Raw genomic sequence first — 19,334 nt, forward strand, 5'->3', positions numbered from 1 at the left:
TACCTTTATTAGATTAATTCAACTCTCCTTCCTTAATACATGTGTCGGTCAACACGTGACTCCTTATAAAATAGGGAGGGAATACGTAACTCAATTGTTTAGCCTAAAATATTTAAATGGATTTTTTTTTAGTAGAGTGGACCACGTGTTAGTTGAACATCGATTTTCTTGTTTACTAATTCTTCCATTTTTTTTGGACAAACCACTTTTATTTCCACGGTTGTTAGTAAGTAACTTGAACTATTAATATCTTAAATTATCAATTAGTAAAAATTATTAAAAAAATAGTATTATTATGTAAGTATTTAAACAAATCGAACACAATGCTATGGTGTACATGACTATATTAATCATAAAGTATTAACAATCACCCAAAAAACAGAAAAGTAGAGCGATGTGTGAACATAATAGCTAGTGTAAAAATCAAAGAGTTGCATCTAAAATTTTTAGGAATTACGCCGTAGAGTAGGTGATATATTATATTTCGCAAGTTTTGCTCATGTTTAAATAAGTTACATAATTTATTTAAGGTAGTAAAATATTACTATCAATGGCGGTGAGAATTATCAAATTTAATTAGTTGCTAAAAATACTATGTATAAAATATTATAGATTATTACAGTATTTTTTCATACACATTTATTCATTCTTGATTGATTTTCTAATTTATTTGAATTCGAATTATGTAAGTACGAAATACATATCAGTGGACGACTCTTAACTTTTTGTAAAAATCCTACTACGTACTCCGTGTAATGGATAATTTTTTACAAAAATATAATCTTATATTGGTTATATTTGTTACCAAATATAGAAAATATAATTTAAAAAATATTCCCTATATATAAAATGATATTTTTTTTTAATGTTTTGAGGAGAAGAGAATCAAATATGTTTATGAGGTGAAAGTTAACAAAATACTCCAAGATAATAAATATTTTAAGAATCAAGTATTTTATTTTTGTGTAATTTGTTTATATCTATAAAAGAGGAAAATCAAATAGCGACACTTGTCAGCTCCATATTGATTTCCTCTCTTTTGGTATATTATATAGATAGATTTTCAAATATTAATATTTTATAAGTATTTTTAATATATAGTTAAAGATTGGTGGTCAAAGTTTGACAAGCGTGTCCAGTCAAAACGGTGCGAGTAATCCATTACGGAGGAATATAACGAACAACTCATGTAATTATATGAGATATCGTATTAGTTTCAGTTACCACCTTTTCAATTTCAACAAACTTATCAGTATCAACTCTATTTTAGTAAGTGTAAGCAGAAGCCTTAGTCCATTGCAAGCTGGTTAAATTTCCCTACTGCCATTGTTGCTCTCATAGCCTTTTTTAAACTAAAAAATAAAACCGTTTCATTCACAATATCTTAAAAAAAAAATGCTCATTTTATTTATGCATAAAATGATACGGAATATAAGATATTCTCCTATTAGATTGTCTGATGCTTATTTAAATACCGTTACTTAAAAATAGGTCTTCCCATCAAAAAATAAAGAAAAAAAAGTTACGGACTCAAGTACCTAACCAATCGACGTGGTGTTCTCCTATCAAATCGTAGAAGGTAAGGTTACGGTGCATTACAAAAGTGGGAAGTTGCTACATGTATTCCCAGGGTCCAGGGTATTAAATAGTAACATACCCTGGATTCCCATTAATTGTTGTCATATAAGTAACCCCATATGGGATTGAAATTAAATCTAAAATTTAAAAAGATATTTGAATTTGAAAATTTACACAGACAAAGATGTGAAACTATTTTATACCCTGAGGGTACATGTAGCCTTCTTAACAAAATTGCACATAAGGGATCCTGTAATTTGTAACTTTCAGGGCATGTTTGGATTGAGGGTAATGTATTAAAGGGGTAATAAAAGTCAAACTAAGGTAATTGAAGGTGATGATGAGGGGATGAAGTGGTGGCAAAGGGAACAAGCAAGTGTTGGCAAGAATAAAATAAAAGGGAAGGGGGAACAAATACCCTCATCATGAGGGGGAATAGTTACCCACCATCCCACTAGGGTGATTATTACCCTCATTTGGGGGGTAATTACTTCCCCCTTCCTCCCTTCTCCTCACAACACCACCACTACCACAGCTTCTCATCACAATACCACCACACCACCCTCCTTGCAACCACCTCAATTCACCTTCATTGTCCTTTTATTATGGTGGTTTGACTCTTATTACCCCCATAATCCATTACACCCAATCCAAGCGTGCCCTCAAGAACAATGAGTACAACTCGAAAAACGAAATAATAGGACACTTGTAGAAAACCCTAATTTCCCCGAGGAAGTAAATTTCAATAACTGTTAATTTGTTATGTATAAATAAAAGCATAACCTTACAATTCTGTAAATATATTGAAATTCCAATGGTATCAAAAATGGAAAAAGGGTAAAAAAAAATAACAATGATATAAAATAAAAAGAACAATGATATATATCGTACCCCTGTCATATGTTTATAAACAATGTTCCTTAACGATTAGCCGCCTCTGCCGTCCTCGATTCCCCCCCAAATCTTGATATGCAATACTTTTTACATCAGTGATCAATTTGATTAGGTGCTTATGTTGATGAGATAGCAGCAGCCCGAGCTTATGACTTGGCCGCACTAAAGTACTGGGGCAAAGAGACCAAACTAAACTTTTCAGTAAGTTAATTATTTAAATGAGAATTTACCAGTATATATAGCTGTAAAAATGTGTTAATTATGTGTTAATATATGGATGTACGTAGTTATCAACCTATGCAAATGAAATGGAAGAGATGGATGGATGGATTGTGCAGAGAAGAGTATTTAGGATCACTAGAAAGGTAATCAAATACTTGTATGTTATACGTAGTGCTAACATTGTAATAGTAGGTAGTATATCTTTATTAATTTGGTTAACACTCCGGCGTGTTGTTATTTACAGGCAAAGTAACGGCTTTTCAAGAGGGGTCTCAAAATACAGGAGTTGTTAGGTATCATCGTATGCACATTAGATAAATATGTTACTACCTTCGTTTTTATATATAGTTAATTTTAACTCCAGCTAACATATTTATTATTTGCACGAATATTAAAATAAAGGTGAGAGTCGGGCGTAAAAAAAATGTTGGATTAAGTAGAGAGAGAGAGGTGTAATAAAAGGTGTGTGGTTTTAAGACAAAAAATTGGATAAAATAAGAGATAATGTTGAACAGTGTAAATATTCTGAGTAAGGACTAAAGAGAAATACTCCGTAAAACAATAAAAAGTCTTGCGTGTCCCGAATGTAAATAAAGTTATTGAACATCGGGGTAACTTTAACTTTATTCATTTTTATCACCTTTAACATATTTGATTAACTTCTATATTATGAAATACTCCCTCCATTCCTTTTTGTTGTACCCATAAGGAATGTTGGGGGTATTTTAAGAAAACTGAATCTTGGGTTATATTGGGATATGGGTAATGATTGGGTGTAAGAATAATGATTGTGTGTAAGAAAAAGAATAAAGTAAAGAGAGAGAAAGTATTAAATTAATTGGGGAAAAAGTAGATATTTATTAAAGTAATGAATAAATTGAGTTACAATTTCTGTCACATGGGCTGGGGGACCCAAATGAAAAAATATGGACCAATCACAGTACAATGAGTCACGTATTTTTGGGTGGAAAATTTGCCCAAAATTCTGACTCCCACTTTTCCCTCCAAAAATTCCACCAAATTTTCAGAAACAATTACACATTGACTTTGTTTTTCCCTCCAAAATTTTGAGGGGTTGAAAAAGTGATATGACTTTATAAATAGGCTGACTTTCCCCACAAAACACCAAAATTCTGATCCAACTCATGTTCAATAAATACAAACACACACCAAAATTTATTCCTCAACTCAGCATTAAATAGCTAAAAAACAGGGGACTTAATGGCTTCAGATCAAGAGGAAGACGATTTCCTCGGTTTTTCTGATGATGAAGGCGACGGCATTAACTCCGATTCTGACTCGGAGGAAGGTGATGATGCTGCTGACTTGGTACAAGCTTCTGAAAGTACTGCTGCTGATTTTGGGGACATTGGGTTTAATGAAGATGTACCAAACAGCACTGAATATGTACAGCAAGTACCAGAAGTAGAAGGGGAAGGGCAGCAGCAAACTACCAACTTTCAAGAGGTACCATTTCTTTTTGATTTGAACTTTCCACCACCATCAGAAAATGCATCACCTCATCATCATCAAACAGCAACACACACAACAGATCATCACAAGCCAAGGACTCCAAGAATAAATAATGAATTGAGGCTAGAAATATTGGTGTTCCTGCTCAATAGAAAGATTCCAGATTCAGAAACTTTGTTGTATGGGGCAATAAGGGATGCAGTCATAGAATATGATTACACCAGAAAACCATAGGCAAAATATGGGACAAAGCAAAGAAACAGAAGGCAGCAATGAATTCATATATTGTGCAAAGCCAATATCACAGATGTGGAAGGAAAAAGGTTCAAGTCTCCTATGACTCAATTGCAAAAATAGGCATGGGGGACAGAACATGCATCGTAGATCTTGCAAGAATGCTGAATTTGGGACCAACAACAGTATGGAGGCTCATCAAGAGGAAAATTATAAAGCCACACTCAAGTCCCTTGCATCCAGGCATTTCAGAAGCATGCAAAATGGCAAGGATAAGGTGGGCAATCAGACTGATAATGGACTACACTATACCACAACAACCAACATATTACAGCATGTATGACTTCATTCATATTGATGAGAAGTGGTTTTATTTGACTCAAAAAAACCAGAGAGTTTATCTTGCAAACAATGAACCCTATCCACACAGAAGTGCAAGTTCAAGAACCAAGATACCAAAATTCATGTTCATGGCAGCAGTAGCCAGACCAAGGTGGGGTGAAAATGGGGAATGTGAATTTGATGGTAAAATAGGCATATTTCCATTCACAAATGCAATTGCAGCCAAGAGGACATCAAAAAACAGACTCAAGGGGACCATTGAAACAAAGCCAGTGAAGTCTGTAAATCAAATAGAGACAAGGGCAATGATGATCAACAAGCTACTTCCAGCAATCAAGGCCAAGTGGCCACCACATGAAGGGGAAAAGGTCATCTATATCATTCAAGATAATGCAAAGGCACATATATTGCAAAATGATCCTGAATGGCAACTACACTACAAACAAGATGGGTTCACTTTTGTGTTGACTCAACAGCCAGCAAACAGTCCAGATTGCAACATCTTGGACTTGGGATTTTTCAGGTCAATACAATCACTTATGCACAAGAAAATGCCTAAAACTGTGGAGGACTTAAGTGGAGCAGTGTATGATTCTTTTAATGAGTTGCATCCTAAGACATTGTCTAATGTGTGGATGACATTACAGGTTGTTTCTAATGAGATTCTAAAACACAAAGGCAACAATGATTACCAACTTCCACACAACAAGAAGAAGATTTTAGAAGATGAAGGCAGACTACCAGAGCAAGTCAAGGCACCTATATGGGCAGTTAATGAATGCATGCAACTCTATGATGAATGGAAAGCAAACCAGTGAAGCAAAGTGAAAACAATTAGATAACTTTTTGTGTTTTGGGGACATGTTTTTAAATTGACAAGTAAAACCAATGTGTCACTTTTGTAAGCTTAAATGCAAGCATAACATGTAGGCAAAACATTTTGTAAGCATATCTTTTGGAAGCATCAATGAATGAATCTCATGTTTAAGTTTAGTAAAGTTTTTTTTCTTCATTCTTATTCACATCAATATAGAGTAATCAAGGCAAGGCAATAAACAAGGCAGCATTGGCAGAAAAAGTACAAGGCACAAGAGGTAAGGCAGCATTGGCAACACTATAAACAAGGCAGCATTGGGTTATTAAGAACAAGGCAGCATTTGCAATATCACAACTCTAAACACATCGGCTTCAAAATGGAAATAAATAATAATATCACATCATTTTCAGATGGAAATTATTCCCATTTTGAAACCGATGCGTCAAAAGATGTAATTTTGACAAAAACAATCAATTCATCATTGATAACACATGGAATATGCCTCACATAAACAAAGAATCATAAATATCTCAGAATGTCCCCAAAAATCATTGAATCAAACCCTTTCCAATTAAACTTAGCTCCTGAAAAACATCATGGATGCTAATGGTGCATGAGTTTGATTGAAAAACAAAGGGTTTGACACTCATAAAATGAAGACTCATCACAGATCACAAGGCATAAGTACACAACTTTAACACATCACATCTCTAAACACATCGGCATCCAAATGGAAAGAATGCATATCACATCATTTTCAGATGGAAATTCTTCCCAATTGGATGCCGATGTGCCAAAAGATGTAATGGACAAGGAAACAAGAACAAAGCAGCAAAAACAAGGAAGCAATGAACAAGGCAACATCATTGAATCTCAGTTAAGTTGTTTTACATCATTGACAGATTTGATCCTAAATGATTTACAACCTCACCACCAATTCACCAAAGGGGATACTAGATCAATCAATGATGTGACATGATCTGTATTCCCTTTGGTAATTGGTGGTGAAGGACATGTTTAGAATCAAATATCTCAGGTTATCAACACATACATCACAGAATATCAACACTAACATCATTGAATATCATAAACACATTATACATGTTTTGCAAGACATGAATTGCCTCTCCTGTCTAACATGACATAAGATCTCAGAATGTCCCCAAGCATCATTGACACAAACCCTATCCCCTAACACTTAGCTCCGGAAGAGCATCAATGATGCTAATGGTGCACAAGTGTTATTGGAACATTGGGTTTGAGTCTCAGCAAATGAAAGACTCATCACAGATCAAGCATAACAATAACAATCAACAATGCATCAGATCACCATGAACTGATCAAAACATAGGGTTTGAACCTCATCAAATGAAAGACTCATCACAGACCTCCACTGATTCATGGGACATGAAGCATTAAACAGATCATTAACATGTAGGGTTTCATTTCTCATACATATTGACACACATCATTGATCAAGTAGTTTCAATACTATCATATCTTTAACATTCTTCTGCCGAACGGAATGATTGATATTCACATTCCATTGTGTGAAATGACATTCACTCCGTTCGACAAAAGAAGTTAAAGGACAATTATCAAAACAAAGATCTCAGAATATCAACAATCACATCATTGAAGATCACAAACCTCCTAATATTGATCTCAGAATGTCCCCAAGCATCATTAAAACAACTCCAAACCACAAACACTTAGCGCCCGAGAAATATCATTACTGATACTAATGGCAGCACGAGCATTTGTGGTTAGTAAGACTTGTTCCTCAGCAATAAAAAGACTCATCATCGATCACAATAAATAAAGGGACATTATTGTATCCTAAAGGGACATGCTTAGACATTAAGCATTCAACACCAGGCCACACTGAGAGGACTGAAATAACTCAAACCCTATCCCCAAATTATATTCATTTCATGCCTTTACTAATCCAAAACATAGTTATACTGATCAAATCTCATACTCACCAAAGCATCATATTTATCATACACAAAACATACCATAAAACAGGGGACATTAAGCCATCAAATCATGTTCATCACACAGACAACATCCATACAACTAATCACAACATCATCATCCAAACAACAACACCCCTGGCCAACAACAGAATCACAGTTGTTGGCATCCACCTTATGACTCCACAGCTAGCCAGCATTCAATAAAATGAAAAAAGGGAGAAAGGAGACAGACTTATCTAAGCATCATCAGATGCTGAAGCCGATTTTTTTCCCTTTTCTCCTTTCTTTGAGGAGGGATAACCAGATGAAAGTTGTCCTGGAGACCCAACAGCATCACCATTCTCATTTTCACACTCTCCAACATACACCAGATCAAATGAATCAGACCCACTTGGTTCCTTGCAATCAATAGGGGACAAACAACATGATTAGTGCCATCATAAAATAACAGGGGACCATGAATTAAAATCAGATTTAATCAAACAACTCAAAATAAAGTTCCAAATAATTTCAGATCACCATGGTTACCACATGCAATGAGATAAATGAGAGCAAATCACACAATAATTCCATTAAAATCCAACTAATTTTCCGAATACATCCAGATCCCATTTTTACCCAAAAAATGTGAAATAATATCCCAAATACATCCAGATCCCATTTTTAACCACATGCAATGGGAAAACAGATCAACAAAACACATGAATATTCCGATTTTCTTCAAATAATTTCCAAATAGCTCCAAATAAAATCAGAACTCAATTTTAACAACATGCAATGAAAAAACAGAGCACAAAATAAAATCAGAACTCAATTTTAACAACATGCAATGAAAAAACAAAGCACAAAATAAAATCAGAACTCAATTTTAACAACATGCAATGAAAAAACAGAGCACAAAATAAAATCAGAACTCAATTTTAACAACATGCAATGAGAAAACAGAGCAAAGAATAACATAAAAAGCCCGAATGAATCCAACAAATCTCCAAAAAATTCCCAAAAAATTCGAAATAATACCAGATCTGCATTTTTAACACATGCAATGGGAAATCAGAGCAACTTATCCAAAAAATAATCCGAGTTTAATGAACAATACTCCAAATAAATCCAACATTTATCAAATCCCACTTTTTTAGACATGCAAACAATCATCAAACCATTTTAATAAAACCGACATCAATAACCCTAAATAAATCGCAAAAAATCAAAAGTAATACCTCATCGGAATCTCCTTCACCGAAAAAACGCAGATCTGAGGGAGTGGGTTTCCGATCGTCATATTTTGACTCAACCTCCTCTCCTGGCTCCACTTCCCTCTTCCGAAACCATTCTTCCAAATAGTTTCGAGTACTCGTATTTTCTTTTTGGGCCAAATACAGATTGTTTTTATATTCGGCGGAGTAGGAATGCTCGTTATTGGGACAGTTGCACTTGGATCCCCAATCACAGTTGGAATCGGGGATTCTTTGACCAGAAGTTCCCACCCCAGAATCACCTCGAGTTCTAGACAAAGAAGAACCCATAAAGTACCAGAAAAACAAAGATCAGCGACGATTAGGGACCAAAAAGGGGAAAAAAATAGAGGGGATCTGATCGGAAAATGAATCCGAGTAATTTTTATGAAAGTTTTTCGGCGAAAACGTTTCAGATTTGTGAGATTTGAAGAGGAAAACCCAGATCAGAGGCGGAAAACCTAGGGTTTTCTCAAGAACAGGGGAGGGATTTTAAGAGAGAGAGAGAGTGAAATAAGAGAGAGAGAGAGATCCGAAGAGGTGAGAGAGAGAAATCAGAATGAGAGGTGAGAGAGTGATATGAGATAGGGACGGGTTATAAAGGGAGGGGGGTGGGGTTAGGTTAATTAATTAAATAAGGTGGGTGGGGTAAAAGTGGGTGGGAAAGGGTAGAATCTTAGGGTATTTTTGGTAAATAGTGGGGAATCTTAGGGTAAATTGGTAAAAAAACTATGGCCAAAAATAGTAAAGATTCAGTAGGGGAACAACAAAAAGAAACGCCAAAAAAGGAAATGGAAACAACAAAAAGGAATGGAGGGAGTATTTTTTTAAGGTACATTTTGTATAATAAAGGTTATATCTCCGGTTACCTTTACATATTACTCCCTCTGTATTTATTTAAAGGATACACTTGCCTTTTCCGACCGTATTTATTTAAGAGATACACTTGCCATTTTTAGTAACTTATCAACCCCACCATCTAATTAAATCATCTATCTACACCCCACCCCACCCCCCAAAATGATATGGTCCCTACTTGTTTACTTATTAATACTAGTTGTTGGACCGTGCGCTAACGCGCACGATCCCCCAAGGTATACAAACTTATTTTGCATAAGTGTTACGTAAAAGACTGTCATGTACAATTTTACGTTAATCCTAGATTCCTAGATTAGCAATGCTAAAGTTCTATTTGCATGTAATTGATAATACGAAATCATAAATACGTTTACAACATTAGTGTCATTGATATTGTAGCATTCCACAAGCAACATTAAAATCACTACAATTGTTATTGTAGCATTCCACGTGCAACATTAGCAACGTGCTTCTATATTTAATGAAACTATTTAATGAGAAAAGGCATAAATTATACAACCCGTCATTAGAAAATCAATAAAGAATCTTATATTAACACAAGGTCGCATCTTCAATCGTGACAACATTAATAAGGCAAAGGTTATAACCGTAAGTACTCTATTCTTAAGGAAAAGACAAAAATATAAACATGAAGGAAATGGGGGTAATTTAGATAATTCACTATTGTGTGAATAGTAACCAAAGTATGAGACTTTATAAGTGTTAGGATATCTATCCAACCCCACGTGCTTTATTATTTTATTTCATTCAATTGTTTTTTTTAATACTCGTGCCCGATCAAGTGTATCCCTTCAATAAATGCGGAGGGAGTATGAGTTATTTTGAAAGGGTAATATTTATCGAGAAAAAATTTATCACGAAAAAATAAACAACCTTTACATTATATCACAATAACTTTATTTTATGCATTTTGAGATAACTATACATCGAAAAATCTTGCAATATTATCAGATTAAAACGAAACATGTTAACGACGTACTTTAAAAAATTTTATTAGTACAGACTACAGAATATATGTTAATGTTTGACTCTATATGCTGTGACGGGCATATATTATGGAAAATAACCGTTTTCTGTATTTATTTGGAAAAATTACTTTAAATAATCTAACATTTCGACGATTTTCTGTTAATAATCCAACCTATGGATTATTATCTAATAATCCAACCTTTGTACCCCATTAACTTTTATTATACCCAACCAGTCACCAAACCGATACAACAGGTTGCCTAACACGTGTCATTCATCCATTAGTCATAATATTTCTTGTATCCTTTTTTTTCTTCCCTCTGTTATTTTTTCCTTCTTCACTTCATCCCTTCCTCTGGAAGGAGCAGACCCCCCCCCCCCTCTTTTTTCCCCTTCCTCCATTAACTTTATTGCAGTTCTAAAGTTGATCAACAATGCATATATATAAACAAAACATGAATAAGCTATCTTCGAACATACAATAGATTGAATTGATTGTTGAACAGAAAATTTTCACACTTAGGACCAACTACCAAAATTTCTAGCAAATCAATTAAAACTCCAGTCATCAAGAAATTTTAAATTAAACAAGAATCATATTAAAAAAAATATGTATTCAGGTGCAATGACTGTATAATTGCCGGATTGACTTTGATCTCCCTTCAATCAATTAATTCTCTCTTTGACTCATTGTGAAAATTTTGATACTTTCATGCTTCTTCAATTCGAGTTGACCCATTAATTCGTGGTTTAATCTGGAAGGTGGATAGTAGGGTTCGGGTACCTCGTGGTTTGCATCCTTGTCGGAAGCAACAGGTTCAAATATGGCTTCAAAGACGTCGTTTGATTGCTCAATGCCATTATTTTCTTGCAAAGTTGTTTCCAGTTTTGATGTCGTGGTTTGATATTGAGAGGGTACTGCCATTGTTCAAGCTCCAAAGTTTAATGGATTTCGCAAATGAATGGAGGAAAGAGAAAGATGGGAGGAGAATAAAAGTTGTGAATTTTAAATGTGTATTTCGGTAGGAGGGTCTGTTGGTGGTAGGTATCATGCAATTTCAAGACCCATGTTAGAAAAACAAGAACAACAATGAATTTAGGGGGGATTGGATGAACAAGGAAGGGTTTAATTAATGGGGTGTAAAAGAGAGAGTGTGGGATAATGGATCGGAGTTTGATGATTCTTGTTTGGTGCTTGCAATTACGTAGAATGACATTCATAACCTGTGTAGTGTTTCTAATTCTAGGAAATACCACATTGTTGAATGTTGTTGATGATGATGGAGATTAAGATTGATTGATTTGAAATTGATTGTGATTTTGCTAGCTTGTGGAACTGATGTACAGATTGGATGATGAAAGGGAAGAAAAAGAAAAATTAAGAAATAAAAGGAATTAAAAAAAAGTTAACCTTTTTAGCTGGTTTCAAGTCACCTGGGTTCAATAAAAGTTAATGGAGGGCAAAAGTTAGATTATTAGATAATAATCCGTACTTTAGATTTTTAACAGAAAACGGTTGAAATATTGGATTATTTAAAGTAATTTTTCCTATTTATTTTGCCAAGTGGGGAAATAATAGCGAAGTGCTAAAGGTTGTAAATCGCAATAATAATAGCAAAGTGCTAAAAACATTGAATTGGATTTAATAGTTTGACTTTTCTCTGTGTGCGGTGTTTATTCAGACATCATCAGAATGGAAGATGGGAAGCTCGGATAGGCAGGGTGAATGGAACCAGATATCTTTACCTTGGAACATTTGGTTCGTAATTCGTATGACCTTTGTTTGTTTTGACTTGTCATCTTCCATTGTTTGTTTTGTTAAATCGAAAATGATAAAGGTCGCAACATGCGACCTTTAAGCCGTGTCACAATGATGGCATGACATGCTTATGTGTCATGATTTAAATTGGAATCTAAAATATGTGACTTATATATTCTATTATACATGTTTAAAATAAAGGTAGAAAAATCTTAAAATTCTAATTTGTTTCTTTCTTTATATCAATTCAATTACCTTATTTTCATAGTAAAATTTTGCATTGATAGTAAAAAATTTATGATGACTCATAGCATACGTGACGCCTATATGTACCAATTAAATTTCGACACGTGAGATTGCGACAACTAAATGTTGTCGCAAAACATTTTCTTCTCTGATCCATTACATACCTTTTTCTCTCCTTTTAGCATTCTTCTCCTTTCTACTTCCACTTCATTTTCTTGTAAAGAAATAAACAAAATGAATTTTTTTACAAATAAACTTGATTTCCCTTGAAAATTAATTTCCATGTAAAACAAGCGAACCTTTTTACACTATCTTTCTCATGTTTCTTAACATTTAAATAGTACTACTTCCATTTTAAGTAATATTTATACTTTTCGATTTAATCCGTTTCATAATATTATTTACATTGTATTTTATAGTCCCTCCGCTCCCTTTTGATCTTCCTGTTTCCATAAACAGCGTTCCTATTTAATCTTCATGTTTCTATTTGTGGACATGATTATTTACCATAAATTTCCCCACTATCCCTTATTTAATTCATTCACATTTCTAATTTCTCCAATCACCCATCCAACCCCACTTTTATAATTTTTTATTACTTTATAAAATATCTTCTCTCTCCTTCATTTCTTTATTACTTTCCTTCATTTCTATATTACTTTTTCTTATACCCAATTATTATAAGATTCCATTTTCATAATTTGTTGGTAATTATAATGCATTACGGGTCGGTTTAATTGTGATAATGCTTGTAGGCCCGTTTCATTGTTGTCGTGGGTATTGGTTTTGGAGTATTGTCTAGGAGTTGCGGTTTATACCAGATTCCTTATAAATACTCATTTATTTATTCCAATAAAATAACCCAGAGATACAGAAAAAACAAAAAAACCCTAAATAAATATTATCTCTGTCATTATCGTCCCATAGAGATCTGAGCAGTTCTTGAAGTAATTACAGCCTTCCAATCGGGGTACAGAGTTGGAAGGTAGCTGTGTTACCCTTGGGGAGCAATCGTCACTGAGAACCTTGTACCGGTGGTGGGGAAATACGCTTCTAGGGCAGGCGTAAAACCCGTCACAGCTTTTGAGATCAATTATTGAGTATTGTAATTCTTCCTTATTATTGTTAATTTCATGGTTACAACGCATTATTTCCAACAATCTAGAAGCGTATTTTATTTGTTGGTACTATAAATAATTCAAGTGACCGTGTGCATAATGTTAAGAAGAAACTATGTTGCGGTCCATCCATCTAAAGTAGTTGGGAGGCGTAAATTGGTTTTTACATGGGTGGAAAAATTAAGGACCTACATTTGCTCGCTTAATTGTGATTTTAGTGACAACATCAAACAATATATAGTATACCGTATATGATCAAGACGTACATGTGGTCGGTTAAATTAAATCTTTGTCGATTATCAAAATCAAGATCAATTTGTGGAAGATTTTATTGAACATCCATAGATGGGAAAATACCTCTGGAAATTTGATAATCAGAATAAGACAATTGGAGTTAAATCATATCCCTTGGTTTTCACATCCTGATGTTGATAGCCATATATTGCGTTTTAATTAATTAGTTATAATTGATGGATAATAATTACACTTTACTGATTCCTCTTGATGGCCTCCACGTGAATTTGGAACAGAACAATATGAAGGGTTTAGTTTGATTTTGGCTAGTACGACGCACTAAATTGGATAAAATCAGAAACTTGATTAAAATTTTGATATGTTGATGTGCGGTCAATGTGGCCAAATCCTCTTGCCGCGGGTAGGTTGTGGCTAGTCTTATTGTGTCGCGGGTAGGTTGTAGAGTAGGCTGCCCCATGACATATTTGTATGACAATACAAGCAAAACCCGGTTTACAAACATGAGATAAAGTCATTAGTTGAGGAGGGTCAAGTTCGTATATCCGACATTTGCATTCCAACAAGTTTGTGCGGTAAAAGGAAAGTTCCTTTCCTTTAATTTACCTTTGTAAACTTTAACTTATTCGCATAATTTATTTTATGTGCCCTCTAATGCAAAAGTGGGCAATGTGAGGGTTAAAGCTAAAGTTCGAAGACTAACAAGTGTGTTAGTTGTGATTTTGTGTGTTGGACACTAACAAGGTTGTGCAGGTTCATTATACTTGGACGCGTAGCTAATGTGAATACATGTTTGCAAAGCTAGCAATAAAAATGAGGATGCTCGTCTACTACGTTGGAGAGCACTATCATTAATAATAGTGTATCCATCATGCTTGATGTCAGGGAAGTTTCTTATCTAAACTTTATGTTGGCAAACTCTAACTTATTTACATAATATGTAGATATGTCCCCTCCTTTGATGTGTGGTACATTGTTATCTGGTACTTTGTTTGTCAATGTGGGGGTGTGAGTTAATGTTTGAGGCCAATGGGCTAGTTTACTAGCTAGAAATGAGGAGTATGTTGGAAAAGGAATACTTAAGCATTGATATGAGTAGTTTTATTAAACTAATTCATGCTATTGGTTTTATTATTAGCATATTTGATGCATATGTGTGTGTCCCTATATGTCGTTGGCTTTGATAGTGTTCATATGCCTGTGTGAACCATATGTTTTTGCATTGTACACACGTTAATGCGTTAAATGAGACTAAAGTTTCTATTTCTCAATTTAAGATAAAAGTCAAAGTGAGACAAATGAATCGGTAAAGGTACGTCCTAACCACATTTGAGTTTGTAGAGGCTTTGTGGTAAGTACCAAATTTTAATTGAGTGGCAATCATACTAGTTTATAATCCTAGCATATTGTGGAAATTTATGTAGAAATAGTTTCTCATAAATTGAATATGCTAACATGCTTGAAGTTCCACTATTGTATGATTAATTCATGACTTGATGATGCTTGTGCTGTAAGCATACCTTGTAGATAATCCTATATTGCATAGGTGGAGAGCGTGGAAGTGATCTTCATTATTCACCAAAAGGTACAATGGGAAGAGGATCAAATAAAACGAGTAGGTTTGAGATCCCCATGGAGTCAATATGAATTTATGGCAATATCATTGGATCCTACAAGTCAAGATTCATACAATTAGAAAAGGATATTGGATGATGGCTCATTGTGGGGGTAAGTAATTTTATCTCATTTCTTTATATTGTCATTCACTATTTACTGTATGTGTGAGTTGTCAGGTACAATGAGTTAATTGGCAAAGAGAGACACATTCGTGAAATTTAGACACGAGAAGATACAGTTATTTGTGAATGTGATACCCTCCTTGAGTATGTGAGATTAAAGAGAAAATATTCTTTAAGTAAGGTCTTGGCACGAGTTGGTGTCAAACTAGTTAAGGGGAAGGGTTTTAAAATCTATATCGTGTTCAATTTCTACGGAAAACACTTGTTAGGATGAGCTTATGCTCTTAATGAATCTATATCCCAAATTTGGGTGGTTCTATGAGAGAACTTGATGGATTCACCGTTTTGTGTGAGGTTGAGTATTTTACTCTTAATGTATCTAGCCTTATGGTCCCCTAGAATGGGTGGTACTATAAGAAGCCTTGATAGATACACCGCTTTATGATTGGAAGGTTAATCCTTGTTGTTCTTATGAGTCCATAGTCCTATTGTGTGGATGGTTCTTATTGTTGAACTTGATGGATTTAAGATTAAAGTATCTAGCCTCATTGACTTCACTTACAAAGTGATTTCATGAGAAGACTTGATAGATACATTGTTCAATTTGCGAGGATGAACAATATGTTCTTAATATATCCATAGCTCCTTTGAGTGGTCCTAATTGAACGGACTTGATGGATATACCGATGGATAAGGTTGGAATTTAGTCCTTAATGTCTTCATATCCCTTTTGGGTGGTTTATGTGGTAAAATAGACTTGATGAGACACCTATGTGAGTAAGAGGGGATGGCATCCTTCTATGAAAAATATGTTTGTTATTTTTCTAATAATACTCACGAGAATCCAAGGGAATGTTGGCCTCGTATGACGTTTCATGCGGTCGCGGAATTTTTCAAGCTTCTAAAGGGGAAGCGTGTGGTGTTGGGTTTCTTCAATAGTCGTAGAGTTCAATCTTCGAATACTTTATTGGTTGTTGAATACCTCGCTCCACTAATGTGTTAGTTCAAGTCTTTAGACACTAACATTTATGCGCTAAACCTTTCATTTACTGCTCAGATTTCAAGATCTCTTGTCTGTATGCATTAGTGGGGGATTGTTGGTAATTATAATGCATTACGGATCGGTTTAATTGTGATAATGCTTGTAGGCCCGTTTCATTGTTGTCGTGGGTATTGGTTTTGGAGTATTGTCTAGGAGTTGCGGTTTATACCAGATTCCTTATAAATACTCATTTATTTATTCCAATAAAATAACCCAGAGATACAGAAAATATAAAAAAACCCTAAATAAATATTATCTCAGTCATTATCGTCCCATAGAGATCTGAGCAGTTCTTGAAGTAATTCCAGCCTTCCAATCGGGGTACAGAGTTGGAAGGTAGCTGTGTTACCCTTGGGGAGCAATCGTCACTGAGAACCTTGTACTGGTGGTGGCGAAATACGCTTCTAGGGCAGGCGTAAAACCCGTCACAGCTTTTGAGATCAATTATTGAGTATTGTAATTCTTCCTTATTATTATTGTTAATTTCATGGTTACAACGCATTATTTCCAACAATTTTCACTCCAAATTTTAAATAGGAACATCAAATCGGAACAGAAGGAGTAGTTCATTTATTTTCTTGTGATTTTGTAGCAACTGAAGAAGAGGCCGCAACTGCCTATGACAAAGCAGCAATTCAATATAGAGGACTCGACGCCGTGACCAACTTCGACCTTATCCGATATACAAATTTATTAAAACCAAGCCCTCACACTAATAATGTTGATGAGCGGGTCCCACATAAGCTAATGGAGGATGATAAAAAAGTTGTTAGAGCACACAATTGATGATGCAATTGGAATTGATGAAAGTATTTGGGGACAACCGCCAACAACCGATTGCTCGTCGGCATTGCTAGATTTCCGTGATTATGGCACCGTTCAATCTACGTCGTCGTCTGTGGATGGTAACAATGAAAAATACAAGTATTTATTAAGTGATGTAGACTCACTTCTATGTGATTTTGAAGCTATGGAGGTCAAACAAAGTGAAACATTGTGGAAACCAAACAACTCATTTGATGAACAACAACCTATTAGCTTTCACAATTATATTGAGCCAAATACGCTTATGGAGGATACTATGAACGTCGATTACGACATCATGAAGGGACAACCGCTATCAGTTAATTGCTCGTCGACATTGCTAGATTCCGATGGTCGTGGTGTGGTGTACGGTTCATCCACGACGGGTGATATAAGAAACAATGACAAAGACTTCTTCAGTAATCTTGACTCATTTTTATGTGATTTTGATTTTATAGAGCCTTAGCAATGGCATATATACATGTGATGTAAATACATATCTAGCACGTGTACTCAAAGTTAATAAGAAGCTGATAGACATGAAACTTTATTGTTTTCAACAAAGAAGATGAACAAATTGTCAAGACATCGAGTGAAGCTTCCTAAAGGTGCAAGCATGAAGACTATAACATATGAGATTATGTTTAGAATTTATGTATGTATTTAATATTGTTTATACGTAATTTGGAACGAAAGGAACATAAGTATTTTGGACGTTTTTAATTGAAAATATTAACTCTAACTATAAAAGAGTTTTAATAAGAAAATCCTTGTTAATAAATAAAATTAATTTAATAAATATACACATAGGATTCTAACTTGTATTTTCCTTGTTTTCCAAACAAAAGATTTTCCATCAAAAGAATACAAAAAAACGACGCTTATACAGTGTTGTGGATTATGGGTGGCATTAAAAGAATTACAACGATTTCAATAAGCGTCGTTAATGTTACCTCATTAAGCATCGTTAAATATATGAGCGTTAGAGATGCTCAATGTTATAACGGAAGCAAAAGTAAGGTGAAGTAACGTAAATAAAGAACGCAAAGATTTAACGTGGTTCACTAACAATGTGTTAGCAACGTCCACAGGCGGAGTGGAGGAAAATTTATTGACTTTGAGGAGTACAGATTACAGAATACAACTAGGTTATGACCTAGAGAGTTTATATAGTACTCTCTAGACAGGTGCGGAAAAGTCGGGCCCCGAAAATAGGCCCAAAACAGATAACCCTAGTCCAGAATAACATATACCGTAAAGTTTAGGGACGTTGCCCCCGAACCCCATCGGGGACCACGTTGCGTACCCGAACCCCTAAACCAGGGGCGTCGACCCTTGACCCTGACTCGCTGACCCGGCAATGAGATCCCCGTGCTGGGGCGTTGTGTTACGTTATGAACAACACTTCCTCCATTCTTATTTATATGACACAATTGAGTTTTAGACACTATTCACAAATGATCCTTTGACTTCGTTTTGTGATTTATACTTAAGAAAAAACATAGTCGTGTAGTGTCTTGTTAGATTCGTCTCAATAAATATTTTTTAAATATCAACTTTTTATAATTTTTTCGTATCTATAATTGAAGATATTAGTGTTTGAAATCGTGCATTGGCAAACGTGTCTAAATAATTGTGTCATATAAATAAGAATGGAGGAAGTATAATTCATGCGCAAAAACCATAAAGCCAAGAATCCAAATTAATTGCCACATAGTCAATTAGCATAATTTATTATACATACTATGTGAT

General features: G+C 34.7%; 1 protein-coding gene and 1 pseudogene across 1 annotated transcript; one reads left to right on the top strand and one right to left on the bottom strand.

Moving 5' to 3' along the window:
• LOC130467311 (AP2-like ethylene-responsive transcription factor At1g16060) overlaps positions 1 to 17,564 on the top strand; it is a 71,609-nt pseudogene extending 54,045 nt beyond the window's left edge.
• Positions 7,698 to 9,095, bottom strand: LOC110802565 (uncharacterized). The gene is made up of 2 exons (XM_056836625.1): positions 8,760 to 9,095; positions 7,698 to 7,937 (listed from the first exon to the last, which is right to left on the bottom strand). Exons 1-2 carry the CDS (start codon positions 9,063 to 9,065, stop codon positions 7,776 to 7,778), a joined length of 468 nt encoding a protein of 155 aa, XP_056692603.1. The 5' UTR covers positions 9,066 to 9,095; the 3' UTR covers positions 7,698 to 7,775.
• Positions 17,565 to 19,334: the final 1,770 nt, after the last annotated feature.

This window comes from Spinacia oleracea, chromosome 2 (assembly GCF_020520425.1).
Source record: "Spinacia oleracea cultivar Varoflay chromosome 2, BTI_SOV_V1, whole genome shotgun sequence".
NCBI lineage: Eukaryota > Viridiplantae > Streptophyta > Magnoliopsida > Caryophyllales > Amaranthaceae > Spinacia > Spinacia oleracea.

Coding starts and splice junctions, on each gene's coding strand:
- LOC110802565 (XM_056836625.1), bottom strand. CDS start 9,065: ATGGGTTCTTCTTTGTCTAGAACTCGAGGTGATTCTGGGGTGGGAACT. Junction 7,938..8,759: donor GTGAAGGAGATTCCGATGAG/GTATTACTTTTG, acceptor ATTGATTGCAAG/GAACCAAGTGGGTCTGATTC.